We start from the raw sequence: 27,793 nt of genomic DNA, 5'->3' as shown, positions 1-27,793 counted from the left end.
CAATTCTTGGCACTCATATTTTAAGGAAGCTGTCAAAACACTAGGCAACCACTATTAAGCTAATGGATAATAGAGTTCAGTGACAATGTGACCAGAACTTTGTTTTAAATACAAAATAATAACAATAAGGACTAACAATTAAAGTTACATGATGATTTAATCCACACAGTATGGCATCATGGTATATTCTTTTCACTTCTTATTCTAGAGATAAAATTGCATTCAAGTCCAGAGTCTTTGATTTTCTTTCGGCTTAATGAAAGCATACAAAATGCTTATGAGTATTAAAAGAGCCTTTGATAGGATGCATGGGACCTCAGGATTCAGTAACTTCACAGTAGATTTTCCTCTACTAAACACATTTAAAAAAAACCCAAAGGGGGGAAATCCTAATGAATGATGGAAACTTGTGCAAATCTAGTAAAGTACAATGGATATTACTAACAGTTGCTAATACTACATAATTATCTTCTTTAGGTGTGAAGATAATAACCAAATACTTTGAAAATTTTCAAGATCTTCATATTTGATGCTAACTGAAGCAACCAAAACATACAATATAGTGACTTTTAAAATTGACTTATACACCATCCATAACATAAAACTGAAAACTTCTCTCTGGCTGACTGTATTAATTATGATACACTTTGAGTAACTGACAATTTACTATCCAATTTGCTTATCAAGTACCTACATCATAGACTCTCTTGAGGATGAAATACATTTGAAGCTCTTACAATGATGGTCAACATGCAGAAAATGCTAATACATTAGCATTACTTTTATTTAAGAAGATCCTTCTATTATAAAATTAAAATACTAATTATGCCATAGAAGTCTTGGAAAAGATACTATAAATTTTTTACTTATATAAAATGAGCTTTGGTAAACTTGCATATAGTTGTTAGAATTACATATTTTAGGAAAATTTATAAAGGGAATGTGATAGAGGAACCATTCTGTGTTCCCAGTACTTCTTATTGTTGGCCACAGAAGAGAAAGTATCCTGGTCTCTATGTAGTTTTCTGGTATCATGTAATAGTTCAGGCAAATAAAATGATTTTGTCTTCCATCTCTTCATTTGCCTTGACAACTCACTTTATCCTGCTGGGTTAGCAACAAGGAGACAAGCTAGGTCCAGGAGAAGGGAGTTGCTGACTGATTGCATTATACTTGAGCAAGAAAGAAACTGTAATCTTGTTCAGCCACTGTGGCTTTAGAGCTGCCTTGTATCTATACCACATAATACAGTGCAGTAATTCTCATCTCTGAAATCAATATGGGAAACCCTTATTACAGAGAGAATAAAGTGATTCAGGATCCTAACTAGTCTTAATAATAAAATATGAGTCTCTTAATAATAAAATATGAGTCACATATTAGCTGAAAGTTCAGAGAAGCAGAGCAGCCAGCCACTGGAGTTCTTACCTCTATGAAATCTCAGACGAAAAGGTTTGAGGTCCTGTCTATGTCTTGCCTTACCACTTCCTATCTCCTGTCTGTACAGACCTCCAGACCTCTATGGTTAACTAGTGACTACTTTCACCCTCTGATTTCCAGGCAAGCTTTACTTGTCAGACGAAAAACAAAATATCACTCAACAATAAAGTATTTTCTAAATATGCAAAAATTCTTCTGAATTATGCTATTGTTATGAACTTGTTGTTCAATGGATACATTAACATAATACTTTCATGCATGTATATATACATATATGTATATCCTTGATTAAAATAATATCAAAAAGGATTTCATATTAGTAACTTTTGTTAAATGATTTGTGGTAATTGGTTAATCATTTGTAAAATTATAAAGAGCTAGATACCTATTTCATCCTCCACATTAATTAATTCTAAATGGATTAAAAAATTTAAACTGTAAAGACAAAGCCACATTAATGACAATTTATCCCACTAAAAATGAAAAGAACTAAAAGCAACGTGAATAGAAAGTTCTCCAAAGACATACATGTGGCCTATATGTACATGAAAAGATGCTCAAATCATTAGTAATTAGTAGAAATGCAGAAACAAACCCTCAAGAACATCACCTCCTATCCATTATTATAGCTGTAAACAAAACAAAACAAAACAAAACAAAGAACAACATAAAACAGGGACTTCAAGATTTCCCAAGGATAAGGACACATGGGGGAAGTCTGAGCTCTTGAGTTTGATCACTGGAATCCACAGAGTTGAAGGACTCTTCAACTCTTACAAGATGTCCTCTGACCTCCACATGTACTGCATGACATGTATGTGTATGATATAGTGTGTATTTGTGCATATACACACAAGGCATGCACACACACATGAAATTTAAAAATGAATGTGTAATTATTTAAAATTAAAATCAGAAATTAACAAATATTGGTTAGCCTGTGGAGAAACTAGAACTGTCATACATTGCTGGTGGGATATGCTGAATAGTGTAGTGGCTACAGAAAATAGTTTGGCTGTTCCTCAAAAACTTACACATAAGAACATAATATAGCTGGGCAGTGGTGGGCCATGCCTTTAATCCCAGCACTCGGGGAGGCAGAGGCAGGCAGATCTCTGTTAAGTTCCAAGGTCAGCCTGGTCTACAGAGGTAGTTCCAGCACAGGCTCCGAAGCAATACAGAGAAACTCTGTCTTGAAAAACAAAAACAACAACAACAACAACAAAAAACACAATATAATTCAGTAATTCTATTTCTAGGTATTTATATGTACCAGAAGAACTGAAATCATGGGTCCAAAGACATGCTTGTATACAAATGTTCATAGCTGGATTATTTATACTATCCAAAGTTGTAAATGAGCTAAATTTCTAAAAGTTTAACAGATGAATAAATAATCAAAATGTGATGTATAATATAATGAGAAATCATTCAGCCATAAAAAGGAATAAAAATATATATTGAGGCAAAAGAATACTATATAAAAATACCTCCAAAACAATAGTTTGGGTATATGTATGTAAATGTGTGTGCTTGTGTATGTGGAAGCCATCAATAAATCTTAGGTGTCATTCCAGTTTGGGGATTTCTCACTGGGGTCTGATACTTGCTGAATATTTATGCTGGCTGGCCTCCAAGCACCCAGGGATCTGCCTAACTCTGCCTCTGTCACCAAGCCCAGATTTTACATGGATGGTAGGGATCTGAACTCAGGTCCTTATGTTTTCACAAGGAAGCACTTTACTGACTGAGCCTTCTCCCTGGGACAAGAGGGAATTTTTATAGTTTTTAATTAGTGGTGCCTTTGAATATGACACAAATAAATCATGATAAAGTTGAGTACTTAAGAATAAAATTACTTAAATACCAAAGCATGCCTCCCTATTAATAAATGTCAAACTGGGTAAAAGTTTTTTTAGGATATAACGAAGAATACATTTTTCAATGTGAAAAGACAACCCAGAAGTTAATAATAAGATAAATACTACTCATAGGAAAATGTAAAGCATGCTAGCAGTGAAGTTCCTAGAAAAGACAAAAAATAAACAAACAAATCACTAATTTATACATAACATTCTTGGTTGGAATCAATCTCACACACTCTTCAGTAGGGGATCATTAAAGCAAATTTGGTACAGACATACCATTTTGTTGTTTCTGAAAAGAATGGGGTAACTCTTGCTATACAGATATGCAAATTGTCCAAGGTGTACTTGGGCAATTTCTATAGAATTGACTTATGTGCATTTATTTGACAGAAAATTGCAATTAGTAAACATATGGTAAATAAGTGAAAAAGGCTGGACCTGGGAAGAAAAGAAGGGGAACTTTCACTTTTACACAGGATTTTTATGCAACTGTTAGAAATTTTAAATTATTAATACATCTCATAGCTTTTGTGATTTAAAAATTAGCTTATATTGTTTTAAAAATGACATCAGTGTTATCCCATGAGCCACTGTTTCATATCACCAAGCCTATTATGATCTTGCATGCTAGAATTGTAAACAGAATGGAAAAGTTTGGAATTGGGCAAACATTCAGATTCAAATCCTAGCTCTGTAATTCATGCAGACAAGACACTAAATTTCAGTGTGTCTACCTGTAAATAGGAGCAGTATTCACTTTGACAGACTCTCTATGAGGATTAGTCAAAAGGCCAGGCACACGAATCAGCACAGAATTACATCAACACTATCATTATTACTGCTGAATCATAAAAGATGTGATATTCCACTCACAATGAATCACTTTGCTTTTAGTTACCACTTCACCTTTCTCCTCCAGTGACCTGTGTCCTTCATGTCCAAATATTAACTACTTAGCAGACTGGTACCAGGTACTTTTCATGTGACCATGCTAATGATGACTGGAAGAATACTGGCACTAGCAATGAGCAGATAAGTGGGAACTCTGACCTATAATCTGGCTATCAATTACTGTATATGCATATACCAGAAGGCATGTAACAGAGTAGATATGAGAGAATATGAATACAATTGTTAGGAAAGCCAAGGGGGTTGTAATATAGGAAGTGATATTGCAATCTAAAACAGAAAAAAATAAACAAATCTCATAAATTTAGATACTCAATTCAGTTTGCACAACCAGGAATGTCACGTTATGTCACCATCATGTAGAGCGCATAAGACATGCACTAAATCAACAGAAATTCTAGAGTTTCATCAGCTTGGAGAGACCCAAGAGAAACTTGTAATAAATGGCTTTCTTAAATGCTCTTTCAAATGTATTATCTTGTTGAGCTCAGTGAAAATGACTAGAAGCTTTACCATGTGCTCTAACATCAAAATAAACAAGACAACTATAATTGCAGTGCTAAGAGTATAGGTATAGAATGGAAAACTTAGTATTGTGTGAAGCAACATGAACAGCTGAAGAGTTTCACTATTGGCATCATATATAGTCTTAGAAGTCCTGAAGGAGTGGAATGAAAAGCCCTTGAATAACCAAACATTTATGAGAAAACAATTATACTGTAGTACATTACTAACATATTATAATTTGAGGCAATTATACAGCAAAGGTATAGAAGACAAAGGGGATGATTTCACTGCTTCATGTGCATACCCTGTCATATTGATGAAGTAGTCATAATTGTAAAAAATGTCCTTTATGGCTCACTGGAATGGAAACAAGCTACTTAATTTATTTAAAAGACACACTCACATTTAAATCTTAGCTAATGAGTAAGACTATAGTAGTTTAAATAATAATATTTCTGCCATTGAGAAAAGGTTAGAATCATTTATAGTATTTTTTTCTGAATAAAAACAACAGTCACCTGCAACTGCCTTGCGATCTGGCAATCTTCCACTGCCAGATGCTTCTTGTGGGTACACACAACTGTAATTCATGCAGGTCAAAAATGTGTCTATTTGAGATGTATGGATATCTTCTGGAGAATACATAGGTAGGAATGCAACATCAATTGCAATCTCATGGTTCAAACCTGTGAATGAAAGAATACACATTATTAAATGTTCAGCAACTTAGCATATTTTGCTACTTTCAGTTTCCTGGGTTGATCCTAATGTGTGCTTAAAGGTCCGAGACCTGTAAAAAACCAGTTTACACACTGGGAACTAAACTTAAATTTATTTTGATAGGCTGCACCTTCTCACACCTATACACATTTTATCTCTGTATTAAGTTAAACCATTAAAGAGCAGAATTTATGGGTTATAAAATAACATGTTAAAATATACTAATTTTTGCTGGGAGGGGGGATTGGCAGTGCGCACCTTTAATCCCAGCACTTAGGAAGCAGAGGCAGGCAGATCTCTGAGTTCAAGGCTAGCCTGGTCTACAGAGCTAGTTCCAGGGCAGGCTCCAAAGCAATATAGAGAAACTCTTCCTCGAAAAAACAAACAAAAAAAGTACTAATTTGTGAGATTTATTTACATATGCCTCATTGTTATAGGTGATTGTGTAAATTAGAAGGTTATGGATGAAGATAAAGCTCATTTGCCAATGTGTTAATAATATAATAACTTTATATGGTATACTTATACTTAAAATTTGTTTGAATTAAAGAATATTCCAATATTTAATATTTGTTTTCTCTGGAACAAGAGTGGTTGAGACTGGGGGATTCTGTGTTTATTCCTGGCCTGCTTTCTGCCCAGCCTGAGACTTCAAACCATATAACTTTTTGTTAGCTCTAAAATTGAATATTCAGTCAAATAAATAAAAGACTATTCTTTCTCCATGCCAGAAGTTCAGGGAAAAATTATTGTCAAATGGTAGTAAATTGGTTATCTTTACAAACCTAGTTACACCTACATTCTATCCTTCCTTTAAAATTCATAAAGGTCTCATCTTTCATCTCTAAAGCATCCTTGAAAAGAGGTAAGATAACATTTATATAAAAATAGAACAGTTCTAACATTGACTCAATCTGGTGAGCAGAATGACAAATTTGTGTTCTTTATACCCTATTCTTGCTTTTAGCTGACTCATAGCCAAAGCTAATAAGAAGTGACAATTACATATGAGTCAGCTGAGACTTACAGTCAATCTGCTTCAATCAATCTGTAGCACATTAAAGGAGGAAAAACATTCAGTGTCTGTGTTTCTTTATGACTCTTTGATTCTGGTGTTACTTTATGTGACATATGGGAGATCTTGGCCTGGGTTTTGTTTCCTAGATATGAGAATAAGTTTGATAAAGTACCTGACGAGATCAAGCACCAGAGTCTAGTGATCTCTCATTATCCTTCACTATTTATACCTTGTACTCCATGTATGCATATGTACATGTGAGGAAATAGGAAAGAAGGGGCAGTAGGGAATAATGATGAAAAATAACACTGGTAAAAATTAGGGCCCTTCGTACTAATACATTAGATCAACAAAGAGTAGCCCTATCCATCATGGGTAAAGGAAAGCTCTATTAGTTCTCATTCTCATATCCCCCTCCCCCAAATTTCTAAAGACTTGGTAGTGTTGAGAAGCCAACAATCTGAACTTAATTTCAGAATTAGAGCTTCTCTCATTTAGTCTGAGCCAAACAGAATCTCCCCCATTGGACTTCTGTATGGGTGGGGGTGCTTCTGTTTTTTAACTTCTCACTATATTTAATAAATACATCAAATTATAAGTAAATAAACAAATAAATACAAGGAAAAACATTAAATTAATAGTATTCAAGAATAATAGAAAAGTAGTTCACCTACCTAGGATGGTTACTTCAAAATGTCCAAGGCTTCGGGCACTCTGAAATTCATCAAGTTTGGGTGGCCTTTCTTCAGGAGGTGTGTATTTTGATGGCTGAGAATTATACTGCTGGGCGAGAAACTTTCCATGCTCCAGAACAAATTTGCGAGGAATACTTTCAGGATATACATGACTGTAGTGGAGGTGGTCTCTCAAGCTGAACTTCTTATCTCTCCACAGCTGACTCTCCCATCTATCATACATGGATCTTCTGGACTTCCCTGAGGCACTAGAACTTGAACTTTCACGGCCTGTTCAAAACACAATGAGATAGGCACAATGGGCCCATAAACTAGCTAAACCAAGGCATTCACTAAATTAAAGAATATAGATTAGTGAGGGAGAGTTAAGTAGCTTTAAAATGAAATTTGACTATCTAAAAGATAATTCTTATTAAAGTTAGGATAGATGAGTCTGGAGTTATGGCTCAGTGGTTAAGAGCACTAGTTTTTGCAGACGACCTTGGTTCAATCCCCAACACTCACATAGTGGCTCACAACTGTCCACAACTCCAGTTCCTGGGGATCCAGCACCTTCTTCTGACCTATGCAAGCACCAGGCACATGTGTGTTGCAAACGACAAACATACAAGCAAAACACCCATATACATAAAATATATTCATCTTTTAAAAATGTGCAAAAGTTTTGAAAAAATTTCCAGAAAGAACTAAATTTGTTTTCTAAATAAATTTTCCTCCAAAATAATGAATGATGCAGTTTTCTCATTTGTTGGAATTATGTACATTTTAAATAATTTTCTTTATAATATTGCTATGTTTTTCAAATGCTCTTGAATAAAATGTTCCCTTTATTTTATGTAATGCAACCTTAGAGAAATCAAATTCTTTACAATGATAATATTCATTAACTTGTTTGTGTCAATAGCTTCAACTGTCAAGTTGATACAGCCCAGCATCATTTGAGGGCATCTCAAGTGGGAGACTGCCCAGATCAGACTTCTCTGCAGCCATATCTATGAGAAATTACCATGCCTAATAATTAATGTGATGGTTCAGGCTACTGTAGTTATCACTGTAGCCTGAATCCATTCCTAGGCTGTGAGTTAGCTTAGCAAGCCCCAAAGCAGCATTCCTTTATGCTCTCTGCTTCAGTTCCCACTTTCTGGTTCCTGCCTTTGGCTTCCCTCCAAGATGGTCTCTCACATGTAAGCCAAATGAATTCTTTTGTCCCATAAGTTGCTTTTGGTTAGTTTTTTATCTCAGCAACAGAGAAGCACACTAGAATAGTTTGTATTTTATAGAGAGTCTCACATAGTCCAGGCTATTAACTCAATACGCAACTAAAGCTTGCGCTGAACCTCTCTGAACATTCTGCCTTGGGTTCCTGAGGTCTGTGGTTGCAGGTATGTGCCACACCCAAGTAACTATGGAAACACTCATTATTGGTGGAAATCAAACCTAAAATAAAACTGTTCATTTCTTCTAAAAGTGATTTGAACAAACTACAACTTTTTCTTCTCAAATATGGGATGGGAGGGTGGTCGGGGGACATGGGAAGGAGGAAGGGAGAGTGAGGGAACTGGGATCAATTATGTAAAATAAGAAAAAAATTTATCTTACAAACAAATTTTACATTTAGTGTGTATTATACTCCTCCCAGACACAAATAATGTATGATAAAGGAGGAGGAAAATCAATTGAGATTAAAGATCTCACTACTTGGGCTGTTAAAATGGCTCTGCTGGTAAGGGTGGTTGCTGCTAGCCTGACAACCTAAGTTCAATAGTTCAATACCCCAGGACTCAACATGGTGGGAAGAGACAACTCTCAAAAATTATCCGTTGACCTCTACATGTGAGCTATGCTATACACACACACACACACACACACACACACACACACACACACACACACACACAATCAAATGTTAAAAGGAAGTCTTTACTCTTAGTCTTTATTTTTTATTTTAATTATTTTGTGTGCAATATATGCATGAGTTCATACAGTATATGTGTACAGAGGGCCAGAGGTTATGTTGAGTATTTTCTTACACTGCTCTTCACCTTATTTTTTGAGGCAGATTCTTTAACTGAACCTGAAAGTTACTGATTGCCTAGGCTGGCTGGCCGGCAACCTCCAGGTATCTGCATGTTTCTGTCTCTATTGCAGTGAAATTACAGGTATGTGCTTCTCTCCTTGGTTTTTTTAAGTGGGTGCTTGAGATCTGAGCTCAGCTTGTCAGACTTGCAGGACAAATGCCTTGTTGCATGAGCCATTTCTCTAGACTATTTGCCACTAAGAAGTCAATTTATTATTATGTACAATGAAACTTGTACATTTAGTTTCTAAAGGAGAATATAAGTTGTCCCTTATACATTATGACATTTGTTCAACAATTATTGTGTACCTATTGTGCTAAGGAATTTGGTACAACTAATATTTTGATTGAGTATCACACCTTGGGGAGTAAAGAAACATCCATGCCAAAATCAGAACAAAAGAAAAAAATAAATAGATTTACAAATAAGACTCGAGCCAGGTGGTGGTGTTGCATGCCTTTAATCTCAGCACTTGGGAGGCAGAGGCAGGTGGATCTTTGTGAGTTGGAGGCCAGCCTGGTATACAATACTACACAGAGAAACCCTGTCATGAAAAACAACAACAAAAACAACAAAAGGCTCTCATGTTGCCAGTTCTACTAACTAACACAAGTTCTGTGCAACTGAACTTTGAAGTTAACCAAGTTTGCCAAGTTGCTTTTTTGCAATTGTTTGTCATGCTGTTGATTCCTGTTCTAGCATAAGAAACCTTGATGAGACAGAGCAAGAAGGCTTCACCATGGTTAATATACCACTCTTGGCATTTCGGATTTTATCCTTTATCCAAATCCATAAACCAACCACAGTGCATGGTTTCTTAAGAGTAGCCATGTTCAAAGATAGCATCAAAAGGGAACGTACAGAAACGGAACACATAGTTCTATCAATCAGGAACCTAAAACACTACAGTGCCACAAGAGTTATTTTAAATTCATATCAAGCTGATAAATGTTCCTATGATGATGATTGATATTAAAATGGATAAACAAATAACCCACACATGAAAAGAAAGGAATATACTCCAATACAAGTAAACAGGCTTAAACAGAAGGCTGAGAACAAATTTTATTTTTTAATTTCCTATAAATAAAACCCTTTTATTTAAGCTAACAAAACAGCAGAAAGTAGTTGAGTATAGTGGCACAAGCCTATAATCTTAGCATGTAAAAAACTGAAAGCAGAGCCATGAGAATTGTGACTTAGAAACACAGGTAGGCTATGTTAGTGAGACATTGTATAAAAGAAACAGATGAACAGCAGCAAGCAACAAATAACTACTCAATGACACAAACTGTAGTGAGGTAGTCCTTCTGTAGTACTGACCACGCCCATTGGGGGGTGGAGCGATGGGCGGAGGTGACCTGAGGAAGGAGGTCGGAGGGGGCCAGGAAGGCGCTCTCTCTTTCTGGCATGCCTCGGACAGGAGAGGATCGGGTTGAATTTCCTGGTGTTCATCTGTCTAGGTTGTAAGTTATTTCTCCCTGAATAAACATCTATTCGGCCTATTTGTTTATCCTGATCCTTATTTACCGCAATATCTGGTGTCAGAAGCGGGATTTACCTGGGTTTGCCCCCAGGCGGCAGAAGCCGCCCCCCTCCCCCACCTTCCCCAACGGGCAGGGTTTAACCAGGTGGACTCACCACAGCTTTGGGACATTTGCCTCTTCCTTACTGCAAAGGAGATCTTTGTCGCTAAAGCAGAACTGAGAAGGCACTTATCGCTTAACATTTTTTGCCCATTTCTGCCCGGGACTTTGCATTTGCGCAGAGCCTCTTGGCGGCACCCACCCAGCGGCACCTGCCCAGCGGCACCCGCCCGGCTTGCACGCGTTTCGTCTTGTGTTACAAGTAACTCCAAAAGTCCCCTTTTAACAAAATTCTGCTTGCCATAGTTTGTTAAGAACTTTTTACAGGAACCAGGATCAGACGAGCCTCGGCGGCTAGGTGCTATTTGGTGACACACCTCCAGGCGTAGCTACCACAAGCTGAGATATACAACTAAAAGCATCAAAGTTCCAGGACAGCAGAATTACACCTAAGGTAATTGTAACATCCTTTGCAATTTAAGCTGATATAAAATCTGAGATAAATTGTTCCATAACTATGGCAGATAATTTTACTATGCAGAACTTTAGGAATTATTTTACTTCATATGTAGAAGGGATTTTAGCAGAAGAAACTTATGACTGGACCAATATATACTTTATTTTGTAATAGCAATGGGTTTCATCATTAACATGATATTCTTAAAGAAATGGTTTGAGATTACAGCAAACAATAAGGAACTTGTACAAACCATGGGAGACTTAGTAACAAAGATTCGAAACATTGAAAATGATAGAATTCAAAACATAGAGACAAAGATTCGAAACATTGAAAATGGTAGAATTCAAAGCATAGAAAATATAGAAAGAAAGGTTCAGAATATTGAAGATGGCGTTGGCGAGCTGAAAGGTATAATTTGTTTCATGTCAGATACCTCAATAACCAGAACAGAAACAATGCAATGCATTAACAAACTAGCAGACACAGCCCACTCCTGGTCGGAGGAAGCTACTAATAAGTTTAAAAAACTGGAACATCAGATAGAAAGACTAGATGACAGAATCTCTTCCATGTCTGAGGATAATGGCAAGCTAGCAGATAGAACATTGTTTCTGGAAGGCAGTTTACACGCCATTCAGATAATATCTAAGGATGATAAGATTAAAAACATGGAATCATTTGTAGTTGGAGAAAGTAAGAAACTGACTGATGCAATGAAGTCTCTAGAAAGTTATTTGATTCAAGAAGTTCTGACACTCATAGAAACAATGGTGAATAGATTTCAGGCTTTAGAAGACCTTCAGTCTGATACATCAGAATAAGAACTACAGGTAACAGGGCATGAAAAAGATTTAAAATTTTCCACACCATTTAGGGTCAGGGGAGCTTTCCCTGTATCTATTCATGAAAAGCCAGCAACGAAGAAACATCCAAAAGATGTCGTTGCATATCAGTGGGAACCAATACGTATGAAAGATTTAAAAGGTATAAAGGAAGCAGTAGTCTCTTATGGCATGCACTCACCTTATGTGAAGCAATTAGTAGAATCATGTGCATGGAATAACAAGGTAACCCCTAAGGATTGGGATCAATTAATATCAGCTGTCCTTGAAAGCTCCTCTCAAATAGAATGGAGGGCTTTATGGAGAGAGGAAGCAAAAGCTCTTGAACTTCAGGGCTTAAAGAAAGGTTATAAAGCTCCCCAAGATAAAATTCTTGGTGAGGGTCTCTATGCTGACCCAGAAACCCAAGCTGCCTATGATGAACACATCTTGTCTCTATGCAGTACAGCAGCTTTGAATGCTTGGGATAAGGTTCATGAATTAGGAGAGAGGATAGAACCCTATACTAAGATAAAGCAAGGACCTAGAGAACGTTTTAGTATCTTTCTAGAAAGATTATCTAGGGCAGTACAATTAGAGATAGCAGACATAGATGCTAGGCGAATACTCATAGAATCTTTAGCTTATGCGAATGCGAATCCTCAATGCAAACAGGTGCTTTGGCCTTTAAAAATGCGATCAGCACCCTTGCATGAATGGGTCCTATATACAGGCAACATTGAGTATAATGACAATAAGACTGAAGCATGGATAGGAGAAGCCATATCTAAAGGTCAGAGAAGATATCAAGATAACAGAGTTCCTTACTATGGTGACTTAGAAGCTTGGGTAGGAGAAGCCATCCCCAAAGGTTTGAAGAGATATCAACATGTCAGATGTTATAACTGTGGTAAGATAGGACATCTAAAAAGAAATTGTAGGCAAAGCTTCCCTAGAAATAACACCCCCAGGAATGAAAACAGAAGGCCTCAGCCTTCTGGGTTATGTAGAAGGTGTGGCAAAGGCAGACACTGGACAAATGAGTGTAGATTGACCAGAGACAAGCAAGGAAACCCTTTACCATCGGGAAACTCCTTGGGGGGCCTCTCGAAGGCCCCCACGTCACAGGTGGTTCGAACATTCCCAGTCACAGTGGAAGACAATCTCCCACAGGACAATTAGAAAATTCTGTGCCTATTATAAAAACTCATACTGCTCTGGATGACGAATTAGTGACAGAAGTTGAATCAAACATGACAGAAGGAAATGAAAAACGTATATTTTGGCAAACTGCTATAAATAGTCATAGGCCTAGATTGATAGTTAAGATGAATAATAGACTGTTTGAGGGTCTCCTGGACACAGGAGCTGATGTAACTATCATATCTAATAAATCTTGGCCTCAAAGATGGCCCCTGCATGAGGTAAATGTTCAATTCTTAGGGATTGGAACCCTGGCTCAGGTAAAACAAAGCACGAGATGGATTGACTGTATAGGACCAGAAGGACAGAGAGGGAGGTTGAGACCATATGTGGCTGATGTAGTGATAAATTTATGGGGTCGTGATCTATTACAGCAATGGAATACACAGATTAACATTCCTCCTGTATTAGATAGGAACCATAGACGACCTCATGATTGTGGAAAGAATACTGTTAAGTACTATACAAGACAGAGACCAAATATCCAGGCAGTACAAAAACAAAATACAAATGCTGAACAAACAGAGGAACCAAAAGCCCTACCTTTAAAATGGCTAACAGAGGAACCTGTCTGGGTAGGACAATGGCCTATGACCTCTGAGAAGTTAGAAGCTTTAGAAAGCCTGGTTCAGGAACAGCTAAATGCTGGACATATTGAGGAATCAACCAGCCCTTGGAATTCTCCTGTATTTGTGATCAAAAAGAAATCTGGTAAATGGAGAATGCTTACAGACCTGAGAGCCATCAATAAAGTTATCCAGCCAATGGGCTCTCTACAGCCTGGAATGCCCTTGCCTTCTTTGATACCCAAAGAATGGCCTATTATAGTTATTGATTTAAAGGATTGCTTCTTCACTATACCTTTACAAGAACAAGACAAAGAGAAATTTGCCTTCACGGTACCTAATTATAATAATTCTCAACCGGTGAAGAGATATCAATGGAAGGTTTTGCCACAGGGAATGCTAAATAGCCCCACCCTGTGCCAATATTTCGTACAAAAACCGTTAGAAATAATTCGTAAACAGTTTCCACAATCCATAATCTATCATTACATGGATGATATATTGTTAGCTGACTCTAAAGGAGAAATATTAGAAAAAATGTTTGAGAAAGTAAAGGAAGTTTTACCTCGCTGGGGATTACAAATTGCACCTGAAAAAATACAAAAAGGAGAGTCTATCAACTATTTAGGATATAAAATAGGTCTACAGAAAATTAGACCACAAAAAGTACAGATCAGAAGAGATCGCTACCAGACTCTTAATGATCTTCAAAATTACTAGGAGAGATTTCTCAACTGCAAACCATAATTGGAGTAGAAGGCATGATTTGAAAAACTTGAAAATGGCCCTAAAAGGAGATAAGGACTTGAATAGTCCACGAATACTATCAGCTGAAGCTGAGAAGGAATTAGAATGGGTAGAAAAGAGGATACTAGAAGCACATGTGGACCGTGTGGATCCAAACCTAGACTGTATTCTGGTTATATTACCATCTAGAGAATATCCTTCAGGGATTTTGATGCAGAGAGAAGATATCATATTAGAATGGATATTCCTACCACATAAACAGAATAAAAAACTAAAAACATATATATAAAAGATCTCTGACTTGATTATAAAAGGTAAATTAAGACTTCGTCAGCTAATAGGAAGGGACCCAGCAGAAATTATAGTACTTTTTAACTAATGAGGAAATTTCTTCCTTATGGAAAGATAACGAATATTGGCAGAGAGCTTGCAGTAACTTTTTGGGAACAATTAGCAACAACTATCCCAAAACTGAGAGAATCAAATTCATAAAGAAAACGATTTGGATTCTTCCACGCATTGTAAGAAAAACACCTATTTCTGGAGTTCATACATTCTACACTGATGCAAATAAATCAGGTAAGGCAGGATATAAATCAGGAAAAATTAGCAAAGTGGTTCAAAGCCCTTACAATTCTGTACAAAAGGCAGAATTGTATGCCATTCTCATGGTACTTATGGATTTTAAAGAACCCCTAAATATAGTTACTGACTCTCAATACGCAGAGAGAGTCGTTTTACACATTGAGACTGCAGAATTTATTCCTGACAATACAGAATTAACTTCATTGTTTATACAGTTACAAGATACTATCAGAAAGAGGACTCATCCTATATATATAACACACATCAGATCCCATACGGGTCTGCCAGGTCCTCTAGCACAAGGCAATGATGAAATTGATCATTTATTGATAGGAAGTGTGCTAGAAGCCTCAGAGTTTCATAAGAAACACCACGTGAACAGCAAAGGTTTAAAAAAGGATTTTTCTATCACTTGGGAACAAGCCAAGGAAATAGTAAGGAAATGTCCTACTTGCTCATTCTATAACCAAACTCCTTTACCACCAGGCAGTAACCCTAAAGGTATAAATAGGAATGAAATATGGCAAATGGATGTGTTTCATTTTGCAGAATTTGGAAAATTAAAATATGTACATCACACTATAGATACATTTTCAGGGTTTCAGTGGGCTACTGCTCTGAGCTCTGAAAAGGCTGATTCTGTTATAACGCACCTTTTAGAGGTAATGGCCATTATGGGCATACCTGCACAAATAAAAACTGACAATGCTCCAGCATATGTCTCCAGCAAATTGAAAGAGTTTTTTGAGTATTACAAGATAAAGCACATAACTGGTATACCACATAATCCTACAGGACAAGCAGTGGTTGAGAGATCCAATCGTACTTTAAAAGAAATGCTCCATAAACAGGCAGGAGGAACCAAAACACCCAAATGCAGATTACATAATGCTTTATTAACATTAAACTTTCTTAATGCTGATGAAAAAGGAAAAACAGCTGCAGAAAGACACTGGACAATAGAAAAAACTTCTGAACTAAATCAGCCAGTGTATTTCAAGGATGTACTGACCTCAGAATGGAAAGCAGGATATGTGTTACGTTGGGGTAGGGGTTTTGCATTTGTATCTACAGGAGAAGAAAAACTATGGATACCATCTAAGTTAATCAAGATCCGAGTTGAACAAGAGAAACATCTTAATGAAGAGAAATGACAAGTCATCCACAAACTAGGTCCTATGAGGTGTGCGGAGGCCTCTCAAAGGTAGGGGGAAGTGTTCTGTTCTTGTTTTTACAGGAAAACAGAGAAAACCTATCATCAAACAGCCAAAAGACAATGAACATGTAGGTGCCTACAGAAGAGAAGACAGCTCTTCAGAAACAATCACTTAAGGAAGCAGAATCTGATATATGGTAAAAAAAAATTTAATTGTAGTAAACTATTTCTATATAGAAATCTATTTCTCTCTACTATCTAGTATTCCTGAAGTCCCAAATTTTGTAAACCAATGCTGGCTTTGGAGTTGGATTTGGCTTTCCTTCTCTAAATTCAAGCATGTTGTTAAGATTAAATTCATGGTTTCTGCCTTAAATCAAGAAGCCAATTGGTGTAAGGCAGAAGAAAACAAAATCTGGGGACTCATATCTTATGCAATTTTCTCTCTGAAATCCTAATTTTCTCATACTTTTAATGCTTATTGTTGTCTTTCCCTAATGCATACCTTAAAACTTGAAAATTTTACTTTAATATTGATGTGTAACTTTTCCACAAGAAATAATAACGATTCCTAACAGCAGTCTTTGAACTTTCCGGAAAGAAGATGGGGCCCCACATCATCGTTTCCACTTGACTCAACCTGATGCATCGGAACTACAAACATCACCCTAAAACCGGTTTGAGACTGTTTTGCTCGAGACAACTCATGACTAGCTAGCTGTAATGGTGCACCTTTTTATTACACCCTGGCCAGTTTCAAATAGAACTACAGTCAAGAATTTTCTGCCACACAGTGACTAACTACATATGTCACAGCCAGTTCTGTTGAGAAATTTGGTTGCTAAAAATTTTCTTCCTACAGGATCCATTGGAGCAATCATCGTCCCATTTCAGCAGGAAGTAATCTTAATATGACTACGCCCCCTTTCCCTACCCTTGGAATTTTGGGATAATAGTCATCGTCTTTGGGTTGGTTTTAGTTATTTGGGATTGGGTGTTGCTTACACTCAGGTTTATCTTTTAGACAGGAATAGGGAATGGTTGGTAAAGGTATGGTTTAGATGGGATATAGGTAGATTAGCCTATTTTCTTGAGAATTTGAGTAAGAATGAGATAGTATTTTACAGCTTACATTGTTGTGTATTCTTATGTGGTAAGCTATGTAAAATTAAGTTTATATTTTGTTATATTGTGTTAAATGTTTCCACTTATAATATTTTATGCACATTATTTTTTACCATATTCTATGTATGTATACTTTTCCTGTATTCAAGACATTTTGTATATTGATACAATTTGGGATATTTATCTTGCTGCCCTTTATAGTTCCACCTCTTGTCTTGACACTTATACTCTACCTCTATTTTAGGGATTTACATGTAGGTATATGTAAATAGTTATATTGTTTAAGTATTTGTTCCTGCTTTACTCAGGAAAGTTTTAATCAGTCTTTTTAGCTAAGTTCCCGAGTATTACAGATTATCTTCACTCACATTTCTTGTACCTATGAGATTAGTCAGATATAGATGCTTAATCTTCAATCACTTCATAGACATGCAGAACATGGCATTTAAATGTTTTAATATTAGTACTCCATTGACATGAGACACTGTTGCTCCTGACAGCACCGTGCACTTTCCCGAAAATATGTTGGACACTGTTGTTGCTCCTGCTGGAGTTCAATCTCGCCTCAGCTAATGGCCTGTTGGGCATAGAATTGCCCCCACCTTGACCACTGATTTGGACATGCAGTCCTATGTGCTTGCAGGAGACAAATATAGAAGACTGCTTGACCTTGCCAAGTCAGGGTAAGACAGCCATTCTATTTCCCTGCTGTTGTTGTGGTCTTTCAAGTTCTCTTGGCCTTAGCCAAATCTGGGTGTACCAACGTCGCTGTGAGACCTAGGGTGACTGTTCAGGTGGCTTGCTGTTTCTGTCCTTGCTGCACCTTTTGGAAGTTGTCCATCCGCATTTCCTGTCTACTCTAGTATTGTTAATTTCCTTCTCAGGTCTTGATGAGGTTGAAGATTAAACTATCACAGCTATTATTCTCTCTTCCTAGTTAGATATATTAGGTACTAGACTTACGTTTTCCAGCTTAGGACAACTCTATTGTAAACTCCATTATGCCCTCACCCTAGGACTAGATATGTAGGTCATTTTGTTCTCGATTCTCCTTTTCTTAGAGCACACTTGTTATTCACTGTTTTGTATATAGTTTTGTATTAAGCCTAAATCTTTTCTTTAGACTAAAAGGGGAATTGTAGTGAGGTAGTCCTTCTGTAGCACTGACCACGCCCATTGGGGGTGGAGCAATGGGCGGAGGTGACCTGAGGAAGGAGGTCGGAGGGGGCCAGGAAGGCGCTCTCTCTTTCTGGCGTGCCTCGGACAGGAGAGGATCGGGTTGAATTTCCTGGTGTTCATCTGTCTAGGTTGTAAGTTATTTCTCCCTGAATAAACATCTATTCGGCCTATTTGTTTATCCTGATCCTTATTTACCGCAATAACAAACCATACTGAAGATTCCCACAGCACAAACAAAATACCATGAGGTATCTTACCACATGGAAATAATTAAATTATTGAGCTCATCAGCAAACACACACACACACACACACACACACACACACACACACACACACACACTTGAGCTTGTCAGCAGTAAGTCATGAAAACATACACACAGTATTATTAGAAATTATAAGGGTATATGTAAGATTTATGAAAATTTCCCCTAAAAGAATGCTTTATATTTTATCTTAATAATTTCAGATTAAAATCTCCTACTCTAAGATACCATAATAGAGGGAGCCATTATGGGTTTTAAGAGAAATCTGGCACTAGGGAAATGTCCAGAGATCAACAAAAATGACCCCAACTAACAATCTAAGCAATAGTAGAGAGGCTACCTTAAATGCCCTTCCATGATAATGAGATTCATGACTACCATATATTCCATCCTAGAGCCTTCATCCAATAGGTGATGTAAGCAGAAGCAGACACCCACAGCTAAACACTGACACAAACTCTTAGAATCAAGTTGCAGACAGGGAGAAGCGATGAGGAAAGGGGTCAAGACCAGGAGACATCCATAGAAACTGCTGACCTGAACAAAGGGGAACTCATGGACTCTAATCTGAAAGGTGGAAAACCTGCAAAGGACCGACCCAGATTCCCTGAATGTGGTGTTAGTTGGGAGGCCTGGGCAATCTGTGGGGCCTCTGGTAGTGGATCATTATTTATTCCTAGTATACGAATGTTTTGGGAGCCCATTCCACATAGAGGGATATTCCCTTAACCCAGACACATGGGGGAGTACCTGGACCCTGCTCCAAATGTCATGACAGACTTTTAAGACTCCCCAATGAAGGCCTTCCCCTCTCTGGGGAGCAGAAAGAAGATGGAATGGGGATTGGTTGGGCGAAAAATAAAGTACAGAAGGGTGCAGGAACTGGGATTGATATGTAAAACAAGCTTGTTTCAAATTAAAATAAAAATTATACATAAAAATCTTCTACTTTAATTACACATTCTTAACAAATTATTATGAAATAAGTACAGGCAACATTGGCATACATAGGTTGTGAATAACTCCATGTCCAAGGATATTGGGAAAGAGACAAAATATATTCAGACTTCATGTTTTTCTTAAACTGAGATGGGTAATTGTAAACTAGAATTCTTTTATCTTAAGTTTGAACACTACTCGAATTACCATATAAAATACACCTTTGCTAATCTTATGAAAAATAGAAAGATATGCTACTAAATAAATGAAAAGTTATCTATGTGGACTGGAGAGGTGGCTCAGTAGCTAGTAGCATATGCTGCTCTTGAAGAGGACCCAGCATCAGTTCCCAGGACCACACAGCAGCTCACAGATACCTGTAACTCCAGTCCCGAGAATCTGATGCAGACATACACATAGGCAAACTACCCATACACATAGAATGAAAGTAATTTAAAATAATCATCCATGGTGAGAGTGATAGAATTGGAGACAGGGAACATGTATGAAAATTAAAGTTCTTTAAATTTGTATTCTTTGGTATAGTTGACTTTGGAACTATGTCAATAATTAACCAAATAATAAAATAACTATTATTTAAATATATTTAAAGAAATAAATCCCTAGCATTAAAACAAAAGAAGTAAACTTAAATGTCCATCCAGTTTGTAACAGAAGCACACAGAAAGGAATTTTACAAGCTATTAAGCTTTACTAGTAGGGTGACCATAAAAACAAAAGAACTGCAAAGAAAAACAGAATGTTGTTCTGAGCCTCTTAAATTTGTGGTTGGTATTATGGTTTTGATATGACCCCCCCCCCAATGCTCAGGTTTTACTCACTGAGAACTCAGGTCTAACCAGCAGATCTATCCTTGGTTGCTTTTCAGATATGCATTGACGGCCTGGGAAGTAAGTTACAGGTAAGCAAACACAAAGATTTACAGTTCTTGATTTGAATGATTTTATAGGGTTTTCTGGGTCAAGAGAGCAGGGAGCCATTGTCACAAGTCACCTCAGGCTGCTCACAGGAAGAGGAAGAACAGAGCCCGGATTCTTGCAGTGGAATAGGTTTCTTTTATTTTAATCTTGGAAGTATAAATGTGAAATAATCTTTTGTCTTAACATTACCTAAATAAATACCTAGTAATCAATAAAATAATCAAGAACCTTTTCTGATTCTGCTCATTGCAGATGCTTAGAAATAACAAGTAGACAAGTATATATTGAAACCTATGTCTTGACTGTAATTGCTAACTACTACAGCTCTGTGCGGAAATGGCTGATTTCACATGTGGGGAAAGAATGTTGAAGGGGAGTCTGTAAACATGCTGTAAAAACCAATAGCAAAATTCTGGCACCCTCCCCCTACTACTAACATATATCATTATACCCATACAAACAGCATAAGCATAAATGAAGAATTCCTGACCCACCAAATATGGCAGACTGTCACTAGTAATGATAGTGGTAACAAAAAAGAAAGAAAGAAACCACCAAAGGAAGCAAAACCAAACCAAAGCAACAAATCTGCCTCACAACTGGTCACTTATGGAGGATGCTTAGGATAAGAATCATTATTTTGAAAACTGAAAAGAAAAATATAAGGTACATTTTTTTTCTTAAATAAACGAACTATCTGACTACATAATCAAGTAAGCAGGGGACTCTCTTCATATGGAGCTGTTTTTCTTCTCAGGCAGCGAGTACAGAAGGACATATAAAATTATGTAGACGTTTGGACCTAAGCATTTATCATTAGTAGCTGAGAGCATCAAGAAACAAGGAAACGTTATAACCCTCTACAAAAGTGTAGAGTGTGTTACAGCTCCTGCTCCCCCTACCCCAGAGGTAACAAGGAAACCAAACCAAACAAAACAAAGCAGATAGATTCTCCCTTTCATGGTCTGCCCTAACCACATATACATATGAGCAACACAAATGAACTCAGCAGATTTTGTGTGTGTGTGTGTGTGTGTGTGTGTGTGTGTGTGTGCACGTGTGCATAATTAAATACTATGAGGTTGTGGGTAGGGCACTTGAGAAGGGGAGAATAGGGTAGAAATAGTATAAATACAGTACTCATGTATGAAACTCAAAGATGTTAATTAATTAAAGAAAACATTAAGCAGAAACTGTTAGAAGTGACTTGGCCAGAAACCTGGTCAACAAGGGTTCAGAGCAATCAAGTGAACATGTAGTCAGGGTACAGACAACTTGAAAACAGTGGGAAGCTTTACTGGAGTTAACTTGGATTTCCTTCATCCCTCCTTAGGAATAGCAGGATTATTGAAGAAGGAAGTCAGGATTCATTCTGTGAGTTCCCGCTCCTGGACATCTCACTCATAAATTATGTAGCTTTCTTCTTTTTGTTTTCCTTAGGTTGTGTGTGGGGAATGTGGTGTGTGAGCTCATGAGTATATGCAGAGGCCAAAGGTCAACACCAATTAGCTTTCTCTATGGTGCTCTACCATAGATTTTTTAATTAATTTTTTCCACAAAAGCTATTTTGATAATATTCTTTGCTTCCCCCAATTCCTCCTAGAACAGCTTTACCTTCCTATTCACCTTAACTTTATGTTTCTTTCTCAAAAACAGAAAACATCAAAACCACAAAAAGCAAGAAAAAAAGCCCAAACAGATGCAGACACCCACAGCTAAACAATGAGCCAAAGTCTTGCAATCCAGTTGCAGAGAGGGAGGAGTGATAAGAAATCATTGTAAGGATTTGCCAAATTTTATTTAGGGAACTTAACTCTACATATGACCAACCTGAGTCTCAGTGGCTTAGAAGGACCTCTGTTTATTTTGTCTCATGGGTCTGTAGACCCACAGTGGAGGAGGGGAAACCCAGGAGTTTTTGATTGGCCTTGGGATTTATCTCTAATTTGGCTCCAAGGCTACCTCACATTCCCTTCATGCCAAACTTGGAGGTGAGAAATTGTGCTTCTCCTAAGGAGGAAGGAGAGAATAAATATTGTTGTAAAATAAAAAGAAAAAAAGAAAAGAAAGGGGGTCAAGACCAGGCTACAGAAATCCAGAGACAGCTGACCTGAACAAGGGGTAGCCATGGACCCTCAGACTGATAGCTGGGAAACCAGCATGGGACTGACTCAGACCCCCTGAACATGGGTCTCAGTTAGGATGCCTGGGCAGTCTAAGGGACCTCTGACAGTGGAACCAGGGTGTATCCCTGGTGCACAAAAGGACTTTGGGGGCACATTCCCCATGGAGGGTTACTCCCTTAGCCTAGAGACAGGAGGGAGGGCCTAGTCCCTACTCCAAATGATTTGACAAAGATTTTGATGATCCCTCCTGGAGGGCATCGCCCTTCCTGTGGAGTGGGGGGGGGATAGGATGGGAAGGGGGTGGGGGGGTATGGGAGGGAGAGGGAACTGAAATCAATATGTAAAATAAGAAATATATATATATATATATGAGAAACCAGTTTTGATTTCCTTCTTACATTTTGAGATAGGATCTCTCAGCAAACCTAGTCTATTTAGCTAGTCTGGTTGATCAGTGAGCTCAGGGTCATCTACCCATCTCATTCAACCCTGTCCCAATAATGGAGTTATTGTTGTGCATTGCCACGTCTCAAGTTTTGCCCCCTGGCAATTCCAACACAGAACTCCATGCTTGTACAAGCACTTTCCTCTCTGAGCCATTTCCCATGCCAATTTAAATTTCTTCTGACTTGCAGGGCATACCTGGAGTACAATTCCAGTTCATGTAACTTAAGGCCAGAAAAGCACAAAAACACTGTCAAGTAGATAAGGCACCTGCAGAAATCGGGAGCAAGAGACTGGAACTGAGACAAAAAGTCAGTGTAAGCTTGAAATTTTGGTTTTGAAACTGGTACATTCAAGTCACACATGTATTCTAGGTAATTTGGAACAGGCTCCCTCTAAGTTACAAATGCAGAAAAGCCCTAAGACCTTAACTTTCACTTGAGGTTGCCTCAAACGCTTAGTGGAAGTCCAGCTAAATATTGAAGGAGGGTCATAGCACAGAGCCAATCTGCTAAGGTTGGAGGAAGTGGTCTTTCATTTTACCTTCTCTTGTCCTGAGAAATGTCTGTCAGAACAATAGATGGATATAGTTCAGGAAAAGAGAATTCTGTAGCTACATGCAATGAATTTCTACCAAGAATTGGAAGAAGTCACTAAACAAAGGGACATTTATAGTGTTCAGAAATAAAAAAGCAGCAAACTTTATGAGGAAAAAAATTTGATTTCCATAGTCACTGCATCATAATATTCTAATGTTTAGTTTTCAAGAAGCCAAAGCCTTACAAAGGAGAAGGTGAACACACTACATTAAAAAATACCCAAAAACAAACAAACAAACAAAAAAATGAACTGTCACTGACAAGGCCCAAATACTGGAATTCCAGTAAAAGTATTTTTAAACAAATGGCTCAAATATGCTTTAAAAATGGAAAATTGAGAATTGCTCAAAGAGCGCTACATATAAAATTAATAGCAACATAGGCAAAAATCAAAACTAAATCAGAGAAACAATACTTGAATCAAAGTCAAAATATCAAAGAGAAAAAAAGACTCTACAATAATAAAAATGAAACAAGTAATTAGGGCTTCAGTGGTATTTCTGGAGAAGGCAGAAAAAGAATCAGCAAAATGGGAGGTTGATTAAGAAGAAGAAAGAAAAGGTAAAAGAGTTAAGAAAAACAGAGCCTAGGGAACCGGTATGGCAACATTAAGCTGACCAACATTGATATCAGAGTTATATAAAGGAAGGGAAGGAAGGAGTGTTCGAATAAATAATGTCCCTGCATTTCATAATGAGACAGATTATAACTAAATGGATGAAAGGCTTGACAAAAGAAAGATACACAAAAGCAAGGGAGAAGCAGCTTGGTAAGGACAAAATGTGTTTTACAGCAGAATCCTCATAAAACACCCACAGGACCAAAAGGCAAAGTGGTAATTTAGAACACTGGTGGAAAATGTTAAGGATTCTATTTGAAGCAAAACTTTTTTTCCTTCAAGAATGAGCAGGAGATCAAGACACTGAAGAAAAATGGGAAAGGAGGATTTGGTTAGTACATTTAACCTGCAAGAAGGGCTAAGGGCCATGCTTTCAGGTGACATGAAAGGACACAAAGCTGTACAGCACCCTAATGTTATATCAAGAATGAAGACCTTGGAGAAAGTTACCTTCACTGACAAATATCAAATATCAAAGTTCACATTGCTGGATTTTTAGTTTTTAAGTCTAGTTTTGTAGTGATATTTTGTTTATACTCTAATAAAGTTTGCCTGAAGATCAGAGGGTAAAGCTAGCCACTAGTTAAACACAGAGGTCTGGACAGCTTTACAGACAGACAGTAAGTGATGTGGTTGGGCATGTATGTATGTATGTATGTATATATGTATGTATGTGTGTGTGTGTGTATGTGTATGTGTATGTATGTATATGGCAGGAGGAGACAGGAGCTCAGTCTCTTTTCAGCTGGGAAGGTGAGGATGTAAGCTGTGGCTGGCGTTCTCTCCTTTAGCTCTGATCTTTGATGCATTTGCCCTATCTGACTCCGGGCTTTTATTATTGAGACCTATTAGAACTTGTGCTATAAGTTTTTAATTTCTATATGAAATCAATCATTTTTGATATGTATAAGACATAATTAAATGTGATAGAACACACAATGCACAAGATAACTAGTGGGGGGATAGAGAACTATGTATAGGATCACAGTCTTTTTATGCTATTGAAAATAAGTTGCTGTCAAATTTAACCTTCATGGTGAAATAGTGTTTTGTATTTGTGACTTTCTACAGTTATAGATCCAATCAACTTTGAATTAAAAGTATTTAAATACAATTGTCTGTACTGTACATGTACATACTCTTCTTGCAGCCTTGGTCTACAAAAAATGCAGGGCAATAACTATATACTGAGCATTTATATTATACTAGGTATTACACATAATCCAGATGATTAGAGCATACACGAAGATATGCCTAGGTATAGTAAAATACTACAGTTTTTTTATATAAGGGTCCTGAACATATGAATGTTTTGGTATCTGTGGGAGTACTGGCACCAAACATTCCATGTCCCAAAGGTACAAATCTATCTTCAAATACACACATACATGTACAGACAAGGAAATGAGATAATAATCCAGACTGGTTTATATAAAAAAACCTACTTAAACAGAGTCACGCAGTGATGCAGGAAACGAGGGACAATCAAACCATGATACATAGGAAACAAAAATTTCAAAAGTGTGTCTATCCTTCTTAGTTATGAAGTTCAGTATAAATCAAATGCCATAATCAAAGGGCAAAGCTTAGCAAATGGAGAAAATGACACAAGCATTTGCTTTTTATATAGGACTCACTGTAGATATAAAGACAATGTAGGTTGAAAGCAAAAAGATAGGATTCATTGCGAATACTGACCAGATGAGAATTAGAGCAGCTGTTACTATCAGACAAAATAGACTGTATGCCAACAACTCTTGTAAAAGATAAAAAGAATGATCTATTGAGAAAAGTCAACTCATCAAATTATATAATAATTATAAACTTATATGAAATAGAAATACAGATCACTCAATCTCAAGAGGAAAGTATTAATAGAATTGAAGGGAAAATATTTTACACTAGTGGCTGGAGATTTCAGTATATCATGTTGAATAATTTCTAGATCATCTAGCTAGGAGATGAATAGGGAAAATGATGATTAAACTACATCATAAACCAAACAGAACAGATAAATATAGAACACTCCAACCCCCAAAAATAAAGTAGACATTCTTCTCAAGAATGCATGAGACATTTCCCAGAAAAACCATATGCTAGGCCACAAAACAAGTCTCAATAAGTTAAAAAAAAAATCCTCCAAAATCTTCACTTTTCTAACTGTAACAGAAGTTAGAAAAGATTAACGGAGGGAAAAAAAATACAAGAATTCAGAGACCTGTGAAAATAAAACAACAAAGTAATAAGAAATAGGTCAAAGACAAAATCATAAAGGAAATCAGACAATATTTTAAGGTGCATGAACATGAAAATACAGAATGGAACTGAGGACATAATGAGGGGTGGTGGACTACCAACTGTTATAGATGCTGATAGTAACGGCTTCCAAGTCAATAACCAAACTTTATGTTGTGAGATAATAGGAAATAGTGTTTAGAGAAGATATGTAATAGAGAATATATGAAAACTTTTCTTTGGAAATTTCAAAATTATCTTGTATATATGTGTACATATGTGTTCATATGTATGTGCATGCCTATGCATGTGTGGAGCACAGAGGTCAATGCTGGGTGTTCTCCTCAGTCATTACCTTTCTCACCCTAATTTTAATTCTATTTTGTTGCTTGATTGATTTATTGAGAGAGAGAGAGAGAGAGAGAGAGAGAGAGAGAGAGAGAGAGAGAGAGAGAGCGTGTGTGTTTAGGGATGAATACTAGGGACTGGATAACCTATTTTGGGGGGAAGGGTCTTCCCTTCAGAAGAGTGATTCTTTCATTCTCTTAGCAGCCATTACCTGTATTTCTTCATCTAGTCGTGGGACCTTGTGTACTTTTCCCCACCCATGTTGAAATGCCAACCGTCATTCTCTTACTGGCCCAGAATTTAACAGATAGGTTAGGCTGGCACTTCAGCAAGCCCTAGCGACCCTCTCTTGTCTTTACCTCCCAGGGGTGGGTTTACAAATGCCTGGGGCCAAACCTATCTTCTTTTAAGCCTGTGTTTGCAGAATGAAAACCTTTATCCACATGCTTGCATAACAAGCACTTTACCAATTAAACTGTCTCTTCAGCTAAAAAAAAAAAAAATATCTTTAGATAGACTGGCCAAGCAAAAAGAGAAGACACGAGTGACTAAAATCAGAGATGAAAGTGTGGTTCTTTAGAGAACTAATATTGCAGTGGAATACTAGAAGTGAT

At 37.2% G+C, this 27,793-nt stretch overlaps 1 protein-coding gene across 1 annotated transcript in view; it reads right to left on the bottom strand.

Moving 5' to 3' along the window:
* Positions 1–5,242: 5,242 nt before the first annotated feature.
* Positions 5,243–27,793, bottom strand: part of Radx (RPA1 related single stranded DNA binding protein, X-linked) — a gene marked incomplete at its 3' end in the record, with an annotated part of 55,077 nt that continues 32,526 nt past the window's right edge. Inside the window, exons 12-13 of the mRNA XM_051179502.1 lie at positions 7,137–7,427; positions 5,243–5,410 (exon numbers count right to left, since the gene is read on the bottom strand). Coding sequence (XP_051035459.1) covers positions 5,243–5,410; positions 7,137–7,427 — 459 coding nt within the window. The remainder of the gene's footprint in view (positions 5,411–7,136; positions 7,428–27,793) is intronic.

This window comes from Phodopus roborovskii, unplaced genomic scaffold (assembly GCF_943737965.1).
Source record: "Phodopus roborovskii unplaced genomic scaffold, PHOROB, whole genome shotgun sequence".
In the NCBI taxonomy this organism is placed as follows: domain Eukaryota; kingdom Metazoa; phylum Chordata; class Mammalia; order Rodentia; family Cricetidae; genus Phodopus; species Phodopus roborovskii.
Note: the sequence above shows the minus strand (reverse complement) of the source record. Positions and strands in the feature narration are given on the sequence as shown.